The 16,152-nt window shown below is 48.0% G+C and overlaps 1 protein-coding gene across 2 annotated transcripts; it reads right to left on the reverse strand.

Annotated features, from left to right (window-relative positions):
* Positions 1-675: 675 nt before the first annotated feature.
* On the reverse strand, positions 676-15,455 carry LOC132119140 (5-aminolevulinate synthase, non-specific, mitochondrial-like). 2 transcript variants are annotated; one of them, XM_059528891.1, is made up of 11 exons: positions 15,432-15,455; positions 14,820-15,046; positions 14,582-14,752; positions 13,587-13,715; positions 13,275-13,497; positions 12,985-13,169; positions 12,632-12,811; positions 12,385-12,549; positions 1,334-1,602; positions 1,097-1,259; positions 676-1,009 (listed from the first exon to the last, which is right to left on the reverse strand). In XM_059528891.1, exons 2-11 carry the CDS (start codon positions 14,995-14,997, stop codon positions 849-851), a joined length of 1,824 nt encoding a protein of 607 aa, XP_059384874.1. In that variant the 5' UTR covers positions 14,998-15,046; positions 15,432-15,455; the 3' UTR covers positions 676-848. The 2 variants fall into 2 exon arrangements, with proteins under 2 accessions (XP_059384874.1, XP_059384873.1); XM_059528890.1 differs by lacking the exons at positions 13,587-13,715; positions 14,820-15,046; positions 15,432-15,455 and having other exon boundaries at positions 14,582-14,749.
* Between the last annotated feature and the right edge of the window lie 697 nt (positions 15,456-16,152).

Below are 16,152 nucleotides of genomic sequence, written 5' to 3' on the forward strand. Positions count from 1 at the left end.
TGTGGTCTGATCAGATGAAGCTAAAAACAGATGTTTAACTGGCAGCGATGGGTGATGAGGGCTTGCCTTACCAATTATATTTAGGAACGATTACAAATGTTAGAACAACTTGACCTGCATATAATATTTACTTGATCACATTTAGCTGTGGCTTTAATCTGCTGTGTTTGGGGAGGATTCTGTCAGGACTCATTTTCACGATAAAGAAGTAATATGATTACTCATTAAAATATTTGGTAGTAATATTTTTATGTGAGGTTGTGTAACTGCAAATAATAACCACAGAGATGAGCGAGGTATTGTTCCCTGCCATAGTTTCCTTCCTAGATTAAAATCTAATTAGTTGTAATAGCTTCCCATGCTGCTCTTGTCCGATAACTGTGGTTACGTGACACACTCCATTCATCAGCACATTAGGAAACTCAGCTGACGTACGAGAGAGGCTGGGACGGTTGCACCCATCCTACACTGTACACAACGTGTTTGAAAGCAGAGATGACGGATCAGCACAGATCCAGGTCACTGTGCCAGTTATGGACCTGATTCAGCGCTCACTTTCACTTCCACAAACAGAGAGGAACAGGTCAACATCGTCACCCAGCGCTGATTTAACAGCCATCTGCGTCTGGACAGGATCAGTGCAAACAACACACAACAAACACAGCACTGCAAACGTGTGTGTAATCAGTTTATTAAAACCTGTGAATCCAGTGTAACACTTGATTGATTAAATACGATTGGTCTACATAAGTTAAACATCTTTCAAATATAAAACAGTTCAGATTTACTCTGTATAATCTGTTAAAGTTCCCACACAGATCAGGTGTTGTAGTGATGTGAGTAATGTGTCAGGCGCAGGCTGGTATGGGCTGACTGAGGCCGCTGAAGAAGGACTTCTCTCTCTCGCTCATCAGCTGGAAGTGCAGCGGCTGCCGGCAGAAGTTACACTCGGCAGAGGAGTGCGGCTTCAGCTCCAGCCCGGCCTCGGTCCACGCCTGCGTCAGCTTCTCTGTGCACACACACACACACACAGAAAATGAACACCGTGCTCTGAAACACTCTGTGATCTGAGTTTAGTTCGGCGTGCAGGACTCACCGGTGAAGTAGCTCATCATCTGCGGCGTGTGGTGAGGCGTGGGAGCGATGCGCAGCAGCTCCTCTCCTCGAGCCACCGTGGGGTAGTTAATGGCCTGCACGTAGATGTTGTAGCGGCTCATCATGATGTCACACACCTGCGTGTTCTTCTCTGCGTCTGCCACCTGAGCACACACACCAGCGTCAGTGGAGATCTGAGAGCGGTCAGTGTGAATGAACGCAGGAGTGTTGTACGTACCCTGATGGGGATGATGTGGCTAGGGCAGTGCACCACCGGCAGACCTGTGTCTAGCAGCTTCTGCCGCAGCAGCTTCACACTGCGCTGGTGTTTGCGGCGCAGTGCACGGCCCTCCTCACTCTTCAGGATCTGGACAGACTCGCGCGCGCCGGCCAGCAGCATGGGAGGCAGAGACGTGGTGAAGATGAAGCCGGCGGCGTACGAGCGCACCGTGTCCACCAGAGCGTGAGTGCTGGCGATGTAGCCCCCCACACAGCCGAACGCTTTCCCTGCGCAAACACACAAGAAGAGTGGTCAGACAAAACTGACCTGCTGCAGCCTACAGGAAACTACTACACCACACACAGCTAAGAGACTGTGGCAGAGTCTGGACCAGGGATGCACCCATATGAACATTTTGGCTGCCACCAAAAAACTATAATTATTTATATATGAACGCCGGTAAATGATATGTTAGCTGATAAATCTAAATCCAAATTTTTACATAATTTTTGAGAGCCTGATTACAAAAAATGCCTCATCATTAAGTCATTAAACCCTTCAACATAAATAAAACAAAGATGCATAAAATAATGCAAACAAGTCCCTAGATTACATTAAAAAAAATGAAATAAATCTAGATAAGTTATACGGAATAGACTCTGCACTGACAATAATTAATTTATTTTAATTAAACCATATTGTTGATGAAATAAGATAAAAATAAAAGTGGTAGTTATTATGAATAATATGTCAATGATTTTGAAGTATCCTAAATAATATCATTGTTTCAAATTATGCTATATAATAATCAGATATATGCACAAGTGATCTTGAGCTGTTCTGCGCACTAGTCAGGTGCGTCGCTAGTCAGATGTGTCACTAGTTAGGCTCGTCACTAGTCAGGAGCGTCACTAGTCAGGCTCGTCACTAGTCAGGCTCGTCACTAGTCAGGAGCGTCACTAGTCAAGCGCGTCACTAGTCAGGCTCGTCACTAGTCAAGCGCGTCACTAGTCAAGCGCGTCACTAGTCAGGAGCGTCACTAGTCAAGCGCGTCACTAGTCAGGAGCGTCACTAGTCAGGCTCGTCACTAGTCAGGAGCGTCACTAGTCAAGCGCGTCACTAGTCATGAGCGTCACTAGTCAGGCGCGTCACTAGTCAGGCGCGTCACTAGTCAGGCGCGTCACTAGTCAGTCGCGTCACTAGTCAGGCGCGTCACTAGTCAGGCTCGTCACTAGTCAGGAGCGTCACTAGTCAGGCTCGTCACTAGTCAAGCGCGTCACTAGTCAAGCGCGTCACTAGTCAAGCGCGTCACTAGTCAGGAGCGTCACTAGTCAAGCGCGTCACTAGTCAGGCTCGTCACTAGTCAGGCGCGTCACTAGTCAGGAGCGTCACTAGTCAGGCTCGTCACTAGTCAGGAGCGTCACTAGTCAAGCGCGTCACTAGTCAAGCGCGTCACTAGTCAGGCGCGTCACTAGTCAGGCGCGTCACTAGTCAGGCGCGTCACTAGTCAGGCGCGTCACTAGTCAGGAGCGTCACTAGTCAGGCTCGTCACTAGTCAGGAGCGTCACTAGTCAGGCTCGTCACTAGTCAGGCTCGTCACTAGTCAGGAGCGTCACTAGTCAGGAGCGTCACTAGTCAGGAGCGTCACTAGTCAAGTGCGTCACTAGTCAGGAGCGTCACTAGTGAGACGCGTCACTAGTCAGGCTCGTCACTAGTGAGATGTGCCACTAGTCAGGAGCGTCACTAGTCAGGAGCGTCACTAGTCAGGCACGTCACTAGTCAGGCGCATCACTAGTGAGATGCCTCACTGGTCAGGCGCGTCACTAGTGAGACAGACGCGTCACTAGTCAGGAGCGTCACTAGTCAGGAGCGTCACTAGTCAGGCGCGTCACTAGTCAGGCGCGTCACTAGTCAGGCGCGTCACTAGTCAGGCTCGTCACTAGTCAGGAGCGTCACTAGTCAGGAGCGTCACTAGTCAAGTGCGTCACTAGTGAGACGCGTCACTAGTGAGACGTGCCACTAGTCAGGAGCGTCACTAGTCAAGCGCGTCACTAGTCAGGCTCGTCACTAGTCAAGCGCGTCACTAGTCAAGCGCGTCACTAGTCAGGAGCGTCACTAGTCAGGAGCGTCACTAGTCAAGCGCGTCACTAGTCAGGAGCGTCACTAGTCAAGCGCGTCACTAGTCAGGCTCGTCACTAGTCAGGAGCGTCACTAGTCAAGCGCGTCACTAGTCAGGAGCGTCACTAGTCAGGCGCGTCACTAGTCAGGCGCGTCACTAGTCAGGCTCGTCACTAGTCAGGAGCGTCACTAGTCAGGCTCGTCACTAGTCAAGCGCGTCACTAGTCAAGCGCGTCACTAGTCAAGCGCGTCACTAGTCAGGAGCGTCACTAGTCAAGCGCGTCACTAGTCAGGCTCGTCACTAGTCAGGCTCGTCACTAGTCAGGAGCGTCACTAGTCAGGCTCGTCACTAGTCAGGAGCGTCACTAGTCAAGCGCGTCACTAGTCAGGCGCGTCACTAGTCAGGAGCGTCACTAGTCAGGCTCGTCACTAGTCAGGAGCGTCACTAGTCAGGCTCATCACTAGTCAGGCTCGTCACTAGTCAGGAGCGTCACTAGTCAGGAGCGTCACTAGTCAGGAGCGTCACTAGTCAAGTGCGTCACTAGTGAGACGCGTCACTAGTCAGGCTCGTCACTAGTGAGATGTGCCACTAGTCAGGAGCGTCACTAGTCAGGAGCGTCACTAGTCAGGAGCGTCACTAGTGAGACGCGTCACTAGTCAGGCTCGTCACTAGTGAGATGTGCCACTAGTCAAGTGCGTCACTAGTCAGGAGCGTCACTAGTCAGGAGCGTCACTAGTGAGACGCGTCACTAGTCAGGCTCGTCACTAGTGAGACGTGCCACTAGTCAGGAGCGTCACTAGTCAGGAGCGTCACTAGTCAGGCACGTCACTAGTGAGATGCCTCACTGGTCAGGCGCGTCACTAGTGAGACGCATCACTAGTGAGAGACAGACGCGTCACTAGTCAGGCGCGTCACTAGTCAGGCTCGTCACTAGTCAGGCGCGTCACTAGTCAGGCTCGTCACTAGTCAGGAGCGTCGCTAGTCAGGCTCGTCGCTAGTCAGGTGCGTCGCTAGTCAGACGCGTCACTAGTCAGACGCGTCACTAGTCAGGCGCGTCACTAGTCAGGAGCGTCGCTAGTCAGGCGCGTCGCTAGTGAGATGCGTCACTGGACAGGCGCGTCACTAGTCAGGAGCGTCGGTAGTCAGATGTGTCACTAGTCAGGAGCGTCACTAGTTTGGAGTGTCACTAGTCAGGCTCATCACTAGTCAGGAGCGTCACTAGTCAGGAGCGTCACTAGTCAGGCTCGTCACTAGGCAGGAGCGTCATTAGTCAGGCGCGTCACTAGTGAGATGCGTCACTGGTCAGGAGCGTCACTAGTAAGGCTCGTCACTAGTCAGGCGTGTCACTAGTCAGGCTCGTCACTAGTCAGGAGCGTCACTTGTCAGGCTCGTCACTAGTGAGACGCGTCCCTAGTGAGACGCGTCACTAGTCAGGCGCGTCAGTAGTGAGACGTGTCACTAGTCAGGAGCGTCACTAGTCAGGCGCGTCGCTAGTGAGATGCGTCACTGGTCAGGCGCGTCACTAGTCAGGCGCGTCACTAGTCAGGCTCGTCACTAGTCAGGAGAGTCGCTAGTCAGGAGCGTCGCTAGTCAGGTGCGTCGCTAGTCAGATGTGTCACTAGTCAGGCGCGTCACTAGTCAGGCTCGTCACTAGTAAGGAGCGTCACTAGTCAGGCTCGTCACTAGTCAGGAGCATCGCTAGTCAGGCACGTCACTAGTCAGGAGCGTCACTAGTCAGGCGCGTCACTAGTGAGATGGGTCACTGGTCAGGCGCGTCACTAGTCAGGCGCGTCACTAGTGAGATGTGTCACTAGTCAGGCGCGTCACTAGTCAGGCGCGTCACTAGTCAGGCGCGTCACTAGTCAAGCTCGTCAATAGTGAGACGTGTCACTAGTCAGGTTCGTCACTAGTCAGGCGCGTCACCAGTCAGGCGCGTCACCAGTCAGGTGCGTCACTAGTGAGATGTGTCACTAGTCAGGCGCGTCACTACTCAGGAGCGTCACTAGTGAGATGTGTGACTAGTCAGGCGCGTCACTACTCAGGCTCGTCACTAGTCAGGCGCGTCACAAGTGAGATGTGTCACTAGTCAGGCTCGTCACTAGTGAGATGCGTCACTAGTCAGGAGCGTCACTAGTGAGATGCGTCACTAGTCAGGAGCGTCACTAGTGAGATGCGTCACTAGTCAGGAGCGTCACTAGTGAGATGCGTCACTAGTCAGGCTCGTCACTAGTGAGATGCGTCACTAGTCAGGCGCGTCACCAGTCAGGTGCGTCACTAGTGAGATGTGTCACTAGTCAGGCGCGTCACTACTCAGGAGTGTCACTAGTGAGATGCGTCACTAGTCAGGCGTGTCACTAGTCAGGAGCGTCAATAGTGAGATGTGTCACTAGTCAGGCTTGTCACTAGTGAGATGTGTCACTAGTCAGGCGCGTCACTAGTGAGATGTGTCACTAGTCAGGCTTGTCACTAGTCAGGAGCGTCACTAGTGAGATGTGTGACTAGTCAGGCTTGTCACTAGTGAGATGCGTCACTAGTCAGGCTCGTCACTAGTCAGGCTCGTTACTAGTGAGATGCGTCACTAGTCAGGCGCGTCACTAGTGAGACGCGTCAGTAGTCAAGCACGCCATTAGTCAGGCATGTCACTAGTCAGTCGCGTTACTAGTGAGATGTGTCACTAGTCAGGCGCGTCACTATTGAGATGCGTGACTAGTCAGGCGCGTCACTAGTGAGATGCGTCACTAGTCAGGCAAGTCACTAGTCAGGAGCGTCACTAGTGAGATGCGTCACTAGTCAGGCGCGTCACCAGTCAGGTGCGTCACTAGTTAGGCGCGTCACTACTGAGATTAGTCAGTAGTCAAGCACGTCATTAGTCAGGTGCGTCACTAGTCAGGCATGTCACTAGTCAGTCGCGTTACTAGTGAGATGTGTCACTAGTCAGGCGCGTCACTATTGAGATGCGTGACTAGTCAGGCGCGTCACTAGTGAGATGTGTCACTAGTCAGGCGCGTCACTAGTGAGACGCGTCACTAGTCAGGAGCGTCACTAGTGAGATGTGTCACTAGTCAGGCGCGTCACTAGTGAGACGCGTCACTAGTGAGATGTGTCACTAGTCAAGCTCGTCACTAGTGAGATGTGTCACTAGTCAGGTTCGTCACTAGTCAGGCGTGTCACTAGTCAGGCTCTTCACTAGTGAGATGCGTCACTAGTCAGGAGCGTCACTAGTGAGATGCGTCACTAGTGAGATGCGTCACTAGTCAGGCGCGTCACCAGTCAGGTGCGTCACTAGTGAGATGTGTCACTAGTCAGGCGCGTCACTACTCAGGAGCGTCACTAGTGAGATGCGTCCCTAGTCAGGCGTGTCACTAGTCAGGAGCGTCGATAGTGAGATGTGTCACTAGTCAGGCTCGTCACTAGTCAGGCGCGTCACAAGTGAGATGTGTCACTAGTGAGATGCGTCACTAGTCAGGAGCGTCACTAGTGAGATGCATCACTAGTCAGGAGCGTCACTAGTTAGATGCGTCACTAGTCAGGCTCGTCACTAGTGAGATGCGTCACCAGTCAGGTGCGTCACTAGTGAGATGTGTCACTAGTCAGGCGCGTCACTAGTGAGATGCGTCACTAGTCAGGCGTGTCACTAGTCAGGAGCGTCAATAGTGAGATGTGTCACTAGTCAGGCTCGTCACTAGTCAGGCTTGTCACTAGTGAGATGCGTCACTAGTCAGGAGCGTCACTAGTGAGATGTGTGACTAGTCAGGCTTGTCATTAGTGAGATGCGTCACTAGTCAGGCTCGTCACTAGTCAGGCTCGTTACTAGTAAGATGCGTCACTAGTCAGGCGCGTCACTAGTCAGGCGCGTCACTAGTCAGGCGCGTCACTAGTGAGACGCGTCAGTAGTCAAGCACGTCATTAGTCAGGCGCGTCACTAGTCAGGCATGTCACTAGTCAGTCGCGTTACTAGTGAGATGTGTCACTAGTCAGGCGCGTCACTATTGAGATGCGTGACTAGTCAGGCGCGTCACTAGTGAGATGCGTCACTAGTCAGGCACGTCACTAGTCAGGCGCGTCACTAGTGAGACGCGTCAGTAGTCAAGCACGTCATTAGTCAGGCGCGTCACTAGTCAGGCATGTCACTAGTCAGTCGCGTTACTAGTGAGATGTGTCACTAGTAAGGCGCGTCACTATTGAGATGCGTGACTAGTCAGGCGCGTCACTAGTGAGATGCGTCACTAGTCAGGCACGTCACTAGTCAGATGTGTCACTAGTCAGGTTCGTCACTAGTCAGGAGCTTCACTAGTGAGATGTGTCACTAGTCAGGCGCGTCACTAGTGAGATGTATCACTAGTCAAGTTCGTCACTAGTGAGATGTGTCACTAGTTAGGTTCGTCACTAGTCAGGCGCGTCACAAGTGAGACGTGTCACTAGTCAGGAGCGTCACTAGTCAGACTCGTCACTAGTGAGATGCGTCACTAGTCAGGAGCGTCTCTAGTCAGGAGCGTCACTAGTCAGGCTCGTCACTAGTGAGATGCGTCACTAGTCAGGCGCGTCACTAGTGAGACGCGTCACTAGTCAGGAGCGTCACTAGTGAGATGTGTCACTAGTCAGGCGCGTCACTAGTGAGATGCGTCACTAGTCAGGCTCGTCACTAGTCAGGAGCGTCACTAGTGAGATGTGTCACTAGTCAGGCGCGTCACTAGTCAGGCGCGTTACTAGTCAGGCGCGTCACTAGTCAGGCGCGTCACTAGTCAGGCGCGTCACTTGTCAGTCACTAGTGAGATGTGTAACTAGTCAGGCGCGTCACTGGTCAGGCGCGTCACTAGTCAGGCGCGTCACTAGTGAGATGGGTCACTAGTCAGGCGCGTCACTAGTGAGATGTGCCACTAGTCAAGTTCGTCACTAGTGAGATGTGTCACTAGTGAGATGTGTCACTAGTTAGGTTCGTCACTAGTTAGGTTCGTCACTAGTCAGGCGCGTCACTAGTCAGGCGCATCACAAGTGAGACATGTCACTAGTCAGGAGCGTCACTAGTCAGGCTCGTCACTAGTGAGATGCGTCACTAGTCAGGAGCGTGTCAGGAGCGTCAATAGTGAGATGCGTCACTAGTCAGGTTCGTCACTAGTGAGATGCGTCACTAGTCAGGTTCGTCACTAGTCAGGCGCGTCACTAGTGAAATGTGTCACTAGTCAGGCGCGTCACTAGTGAGATGCGTCACTAGTCAGGCTCGTCACTAGTCAGGAGCGTCACTAGTGAGATGGGTCACTAGTCAGGCACGTCATTTGTCAGGCGCGTCACTAGTCAGGCGCGTCAATAGTGAGATGTGTCACTAGTCAGTAGCGTCACTAGTCAGTAGCGTCACTAGTGAGATGTGTCACTAGTCAGGAGCGTCACTAGTCAGGAGCGTCACTAGTCAGGAGCGTCACTAGTCAGGCGCGTCACTAGTGAGATGTGTAACTAGTCAGGCGCGTCACTGGTGAGACGCGTCACTGGTCAGGCGCGTCACTAGTGAGAAATGTCACTAGTCAGTAGCGTCACTAGTCAGTAGCGTCACTAGTCAGTAGCGTCACTAGTGAGATGTGTCACTAGTCAGGAGCGTCACTAGTCAGGAGCGTCACTAGTCAGGCTCGTCACTAGTGAGACGCGTCACTAGTCAGGAGCGTCACTAGTCAGGAGCGTCACTAGTGAGATGTGTCACTAGTCAGGAGCGTCACTAGTGAGATGTGTCACTAGTCAAGTTCGTCACAAGTGAGACGTGTCACTAGTCAGGATCGTCACTAGTCAGGCTCGTCACTAGTGAGATGCGTCACTAGTCAGGCTCGTCACTAGTGAGATGCGTCACTAGTCAGGCTCGTCACTAGTGAGATGCGTCACTAGTCAGGATCGTCACTAGTCAGGCTCGTCACTAGTGAGATGCGTCACTAGTCAGGCTCGTCACTAGTGAGATGCGTCACTAGTCAGGAGCGTCACTAGTGAGATGCGTCACTAGTCAGGCTCGTCATTAGTGAACCAAAGCCCTGAAACTAGGCGCTGAAACACGGGCGCACACAGATTCCATAATATCTCGTTATATTATGACAGACTTGTTCTGCACATGTTGCACTTCACTGTATTTAACTTTTCAAAGTGATTCCAATAATATTTCAAGCAATTAAAAACCATCACGGCGAGCAGTGCACATCTGAAGTGCCTCTGCAGGAAATAATGCATTATTTATCAGCTCTAAGATATCGGCCAAATTCTTTGTTTTTATATATATACATATATATGAGCAAAATAACACACGGACAATGAATGGTCATCACTGATCATGAGATAATAATGGAGGCTCTTTTAAAGGTGCCATGTGCAAAAATTGAGGTAAAAATATTCAAAAAATTACCTACACGCATCAAAAGTATGAGAAGAAATAGGGGCGATGATGTCATTAAAAAAAATGTCAAGTTATAGTGCTGCAGAGATATCAACCTTAATTAGCAGTAGCATTACTAGCCCCGGCCCGACAGGTGTCATAATACCAGTTTCGGCCATGGGAGGCGGTATGCGGGCAACATAACCACCAGCCAACCTGCAATACACTAATAACTCGCACGGCTTGTGGGCGTACCTGAACCTGATGTCAATCATGTGGAAAGTACAGCCCACTACTTCAGTTCAGGGAAGAGAGCGCAAGGATGACTTAAGCCCTTGGCAAGAGACCACCACCCTCTACAGGGAAACAACCGCGCTCGGAATCACAAATCAAATCCGATAAGAAAAGGAGCCGAACCACAGTAAACATCGGCACCATAGATATCATATGATATCTATGATCGGCACTGCTTTCAATCGCTGGAGACAACTGATGGACCTGAAAGAAATGAGGTTCGACACCAAACTTGCAACATTTCTTTTGGATTGGTAAGTTAGATGCTGTTAGTATTTCGCTAGAAGTTTGTTTTATATGTTTGTGTATTTTTTTCGGGAAGTTATAACATAGAAATGTATCGAAGGCTGTTCTATAAACGTGCTAATGTTAGCGATGGCTAACCGTAGCTGCGTTTGATAATTAGTTAGCTATAACTTACCCATTTTTTTATATCATAAGTAACCTGCTCTAACTAGTCTGTTGGTCTCCGTGTCCTCTTTGCTTCGTGGTTTTTCTGTACGTGAGAAAATTGATGTGTGGCGTGAAAGCGTGTGAAAAGAGTCAATTGCATGTGTCTCACGGTGAATGCTTGAGAGTTGAAAGCTCTGGTTACGTTGGTTGGCGCTAGCTTGGTCAACATCAGCTGTCTGATGTTGACCAATGATGTTGACAGAATGCTGTCTGTCAAATTAATTTAATTCCAATAATGTGTATATACAACTCAATGTAATATGAACAAAACGAATATGAACATATTCACTGGTAAAGGTGAAGGGGAGTAGCTTGATGATGTCATGTTTCAAAATCACTTGACATCACCCAATGTTCCTCTGGAGGCAAAACGTCCTCTTATAGCAGCGGTTCTCAATTCCAGTCCTCGCGCCCCACTGCTCTGCATATTTTGCGCGTTTCTCTTTGTTAACACACCTGATTCAGATAATCAGCTCGTTAGAAATTAACTCCGTGCATGAACTGTTTTTCAAATGTGCATTGCTCCCTACTCTCTGAGCAGGAGAAATCTGTTGAAGTTTACCTCACATCGAAACATTCATTCACTGATTTGTGCTGTGCAGCGTCTTTAAACATGGACAACTGTGACATCATATACCTCTGTAAATCAATACAATTTAAATTCACGTCTTGCACACTTCAATGCACTTTGATTGGAACATATAGCTACGTTCACTTCTAACTGGAATCATGGCTGAATATCCTGTGATGTCCACTTCGCAGGGCACTTATGTTCGAATAGAACAAATGTCTGAAGCGCTAAGAGAAACGTTCAAAATGTGCAGAGCAGTGGGGCGCGAGGACTGCAATTGAGAACCGCTGTCTTATAGGCTTCCGCTATGCTCTAGGGTTGTTGTGAAGGTAGGGGCGGACCATAGAGACTATGCTGTTTCTCGTTTGTTACTCTAGAGTAGACCAATTCACTTTATTGAGGCATACTGCCCCCATCTGGTATGGAATGTGGAGTATGACTTGATTTTTTTGCCAGATATGACAGATGGCACCTTTAATGAATCAGTGTCAAACTGGATCAAACCACTGAATAATTAGATTCACTGCATGCTTTAAAGTGAAGTAATAAAGCCCTAAATATCAGTTTTCTAATTCTACACCACTAACTTTGTGATAAATATTAAAGTTACTAATCAAAAACTAAATAAATATTACCATTACAATATTTCACTGTAAAAAAGTATAGTATAAAACTACCATACAATTTTTTTTATTTTAAAGTTAAATCATAACAGCAATTTATAAATTGTAATAATAAGATGCAAAAAAATAGGGTTAGGGTTATAATTTCATAATATATATATTTTTTTTTTTCTCACTTTAGACAATTACAAAGACAAATTCTAAGTTCGCTTTTATTTGTTTTTTTACATTTAATAATAATAATAATGATAATAATAATAATAACACTGTTGTTATTATAACCATTTCATATAAAAAAATGTAGGCTAAATTGTGCAGCTCTACAAACAAGCACAACAAAACTGGACAAAAAATAAATAAATAAAGATGCAATCATGATCTTCATCAGTAAATCAGAAACTGTGCAGCCCTGGTGACCGTTAAGCATGTTTTTAGGTAGAGTGCACTGGATTCTGCCCAACAGATTACAGACGGCATGAATGAACAGGTCTGGGTGGTGTACGTGACTGTGGGCTCGTCTCAGACAAACAACAGTCTTCAGGCTCATTCAATGAGAGCCAAACAAGAGCGCTGGTCTCTAAGCAACAGCACAAGAGCTGGAGCTCAGGGTTTCCTCTCTGGAGCATTGAGGACAGCAGCAGGGCGCCGTTAAACAGGCCAGCTCACCCAGAGTGCCAGAGATGATGTCCATCTTGTGCATGACCCCGTCCCGGTCTCCGATGCCGCCTCCTCGGGGGCCGTACAGCCCCACCGCGTGCACCTCGTCCACGAACGTGATGGCGCCGAACTCATGGGCCACGTCACACATCTCCTCCAGCGGACACACAGCACCTGACGACACACACACAGTCTGCGTGAGCACACACTCGCTGACCTCACCTCAGAGCGAGCGCAGAGAGAGCCTGTGACTGACCGTCCATCGAGTGCACCGTCTCAAACGCCACGATCTTGGGAGCCGAGGGATCAGATTTCTCCAGCAGCTGGCGCAGGTGCTTGGCGTCGTTGTGACGGAAGATAAACTTCTTGGCGCCGCTGTTCCTGATGCCCTGAATCATTGAGGCGTGATTACCCGCATCTGAATAGATCTGGCAACCTGAGGAGAAACAGTGCTATCACAAACCAGGGCAATCTTACACAAGCACGATAGGAAGAGTCTTCTTCATGAGACTCACAGTAAAATAAAGAAATCTGCTTGTGTTTGGACTAAAGTTGTTTAAAAGTGTGATAGATTTTGTATTAGAGTAATGAGATTGTGGGAATAATCACCAGGCATCATCTTAGACAGCGTGAAGAGCGTGGAGTCATTGGCCACGAAACACGAGGTGAAGAGCAGAGCTGCATCCTTCCCGTGCAGATCGGCCAGCTCGTGCTCCAGGTCCACGTGAAACTTACTTGTCCCAGATATATTTCGAGTCCCTCCAGCTCCTGATCCATGATTCCCTAAAGTGTCCCTGTCAAAACACACGGCAGAGAGTGTGAATGTCTGCCCAAACCCAGAAGATGATTGCATTTATCACTGAGACGTCACTTTAGGAAAGAGCAGGTGTGAGACTTACATGATGGTCTGCAGCACCCGCGGGTGACGGCTCATGCCCAGGTAGTCGTTGCTGCACCACACAGAGACACTTCTCTTGAAGGACAGGGACTTGGTGTAGTCGTCTGCCATCGGGAACTCTGTGGCTCTACGGTTCACTGTTTTAAACACGCGGTACGTGTGGTCCTGCTTCTTCTCCTCGATCTTCTTCTCGAAGAACTCGTCATAGCGAAAGTTGGACACAGCTGAAAGAGAACAGCCAATGTGGAACTGCGTTTCAAAACAGGAAGTGGTTTTCTGTAGGAGTTTCTTCACAGGAACAGAGCACACATACTTTTGGGCATGTTCTCCTGCAGACGAGAGACACGAGGGGAGCGCGGCTTCATCAGGTTTGCTCTGATCTGGGTGTCCTTCAGAGGATTCAGCTCCGGTGGGGACACGTCTGGACAACAGTCTGCACTGGCTGGATCAGAGAGACCGACTACATTTCATTTTAGAGTATCCTAACATCAACCAATTGAACAATAATTCCTGAATCACATCTGGTAGAGCTGCATGATTAAACACATGTGAACCCACGCACCAAACACACTTATCAACGGAGGAGAAGCTGCGGATGGGTGTCATGGTTTAACGGCTGATGCTGAAAACTAAGATATTTAAACATCTGTGTTGGAATTTTGCCGGTATTATTATTAAATAACATTATATTATTTTTACTACTCGACTGTTTTATTTTACAGTGAAATTGTCACAAAAGCATTTTTTCTTTTTTGCTTTTCATTGCAATTTTCACATTTTTAGTAATAACAACAATTATAATAGTAATAGCAATAGTTATTTTTCTTAAACACACAATTTATGTTGTTTTTAAATGAACAATTTAATAATAAATAGTAATAATAAAAGTAACACTTTACAGTAAGGTTGCATTAGTTAATGTATTCACTCCCATCAACAGAACATTTATTACTGTATTTATTCATCTTTGTTAATGTTAACGCAAATACAGTCGTTCATTGTTCATTCATGTTAATTCACAATGCATTAACTAATGTTAATAAGCACAACATTTGATTTGAATAATGCATTAGTAGATGTTGAAATTACCATTAAGATTAATAAATGCTGTAGGATTGTAGATAACTAATGAACCTTATTGCAAAGTGTTATAATAACAATAGTTTTAGTAATACTCTTAATTTTATAGTGTATTTTTAGATGTCAAGTAGCACTTGGACATTCTTCCACAGATGTGTGAGCGTATCATCAGGTCTCGGAGCAGACAGTGTTGTAAAGGCACACACATGCACACACTTCCTCACACACCTGTGCACACTGTGTGGACTTCAGACACGTCCTCCTGAAGAGCCATGCTGGCCTGCCGCACCACGCTGCTCTGCCCCATCTCAGCCGCCAGGAACGGGCACCTGGAGGACGCCTGACCCGCGGGGTGACCCACAGGCCCTCCTGATGGACAGAGCGGAGGACAGAGGGTTCAGTGAGGCGTGCACACACACACACACACACACACACCGAGGAGAGCAGCACACACACACACACTCACCCTCGCCGGGGGTCCGGCTCTCAGACGAGGAGCACAGAGAGCGCACCAGCGGTCTGGACGCCAGCTCCATCATCACCGGACACTTCACAGCGTACGCCACCAGAGACTGTCTGGCCTGCTGCAGGAACGACGGGGGCACACGGGACAGGAACGGGCAGCGGAGGAGCGCGTCCATCATCAGTGTCCAGAGAGGCAACACAGAGGTCAAGGGTCACTGAGCACTACAGCTGAAACAATCCATTATACTCCAATTAACAGACATGTTTGCTTGTGGCTTCTCTCCTGAGACCACACAAGCAAAATATTAATGCAAAGCATAAGATAACATGACCATCTGTGAAAGTGCATAATGTTTATAAATCAATTATAATTAATTAACTTACGTTGCTTAAGCAACTATAAACAAACAGCATCATATATTTATGCATAGATTAATACAAAAGGAAGAAATCCAAACATACAGAGGACATTTTTCATTAGAAAAACATGAGATGCAGTGGAATGAGGGAAAAAAAGTCTCGATATATGTTTACGGTTGTTATAAACGCGTGAAGATGGCGTGTAAACGCGACGCGAGCGCTGAGACGCGTCCCTCCGCCGCCTCTTCCTTACCTCTCTGAGTGACTGTGCGGGCTCGGTGTGGAGCTCTGCTCGGCGTGCGGTGAGGGCGTCGCGTTATCCTGCACTGAGGACGAACGAGAGGGCGAGCCGACGCGCCGCGTTTATATCGCAGCCCAGCGCGAGCAGATATCGCGAGAGACGCGTCACTGCCCGTCAGCGCAGCTCCGCCCATTTTCAAATTTTTTTTTAAAGGTTTTTTTTTTGCCAATTAAAACAGAACAATGGTTAAGAAATAATATACTGACAACATCACATGTAGATATAACAGCTACAGAAATCAACATATCAACAATAATAATAAGAAAAGAAATCCCTTTTAAAGATATCGTACAACTGATTCAAGAATGTTAAATGTTTTAGGAGCCTTTGAGATCACAGGTTTAGACACTCTCTTAAAAGATGTAAACAAAAACTATAAATCAGATGAAAACATTCAAAAATTTGTAAAATTAGGTTTACAATGAATGGTTCTGGCTTTATGAAGGTGATACAATATGTTCAAGAATATTGTCTGACAAATCTGACAAAAAATAAATAAATAAAATAAAACATAAAACATAAATGGGTTGTAATGCTTGTAATGATATTTGTAGTGGAAACCATGGGAAGTTATTTTTTTTTCAGCAGGGGCGTGACAGTACACTAATACACATATATCGACTGGTATCGAGGAACATGTAATTTTGTCAATAATTCAGTTTGTTGAAATACA

Source organism: Carassius carassius, chromosome 38 (genome assembly GCF_963082965.1).
Source record: "Carassius carassius chromosome 38, fCarCar2.1, whole genome shotgun sequence".
In the NCBI taxonomy this organism is placed as follows: domain Eukaryota; kingdom Metazoa; phylum Chordata; class Actinopteri; order Cypriniformes; family Cyprinidae; genus Carassius; species Carassius carassius.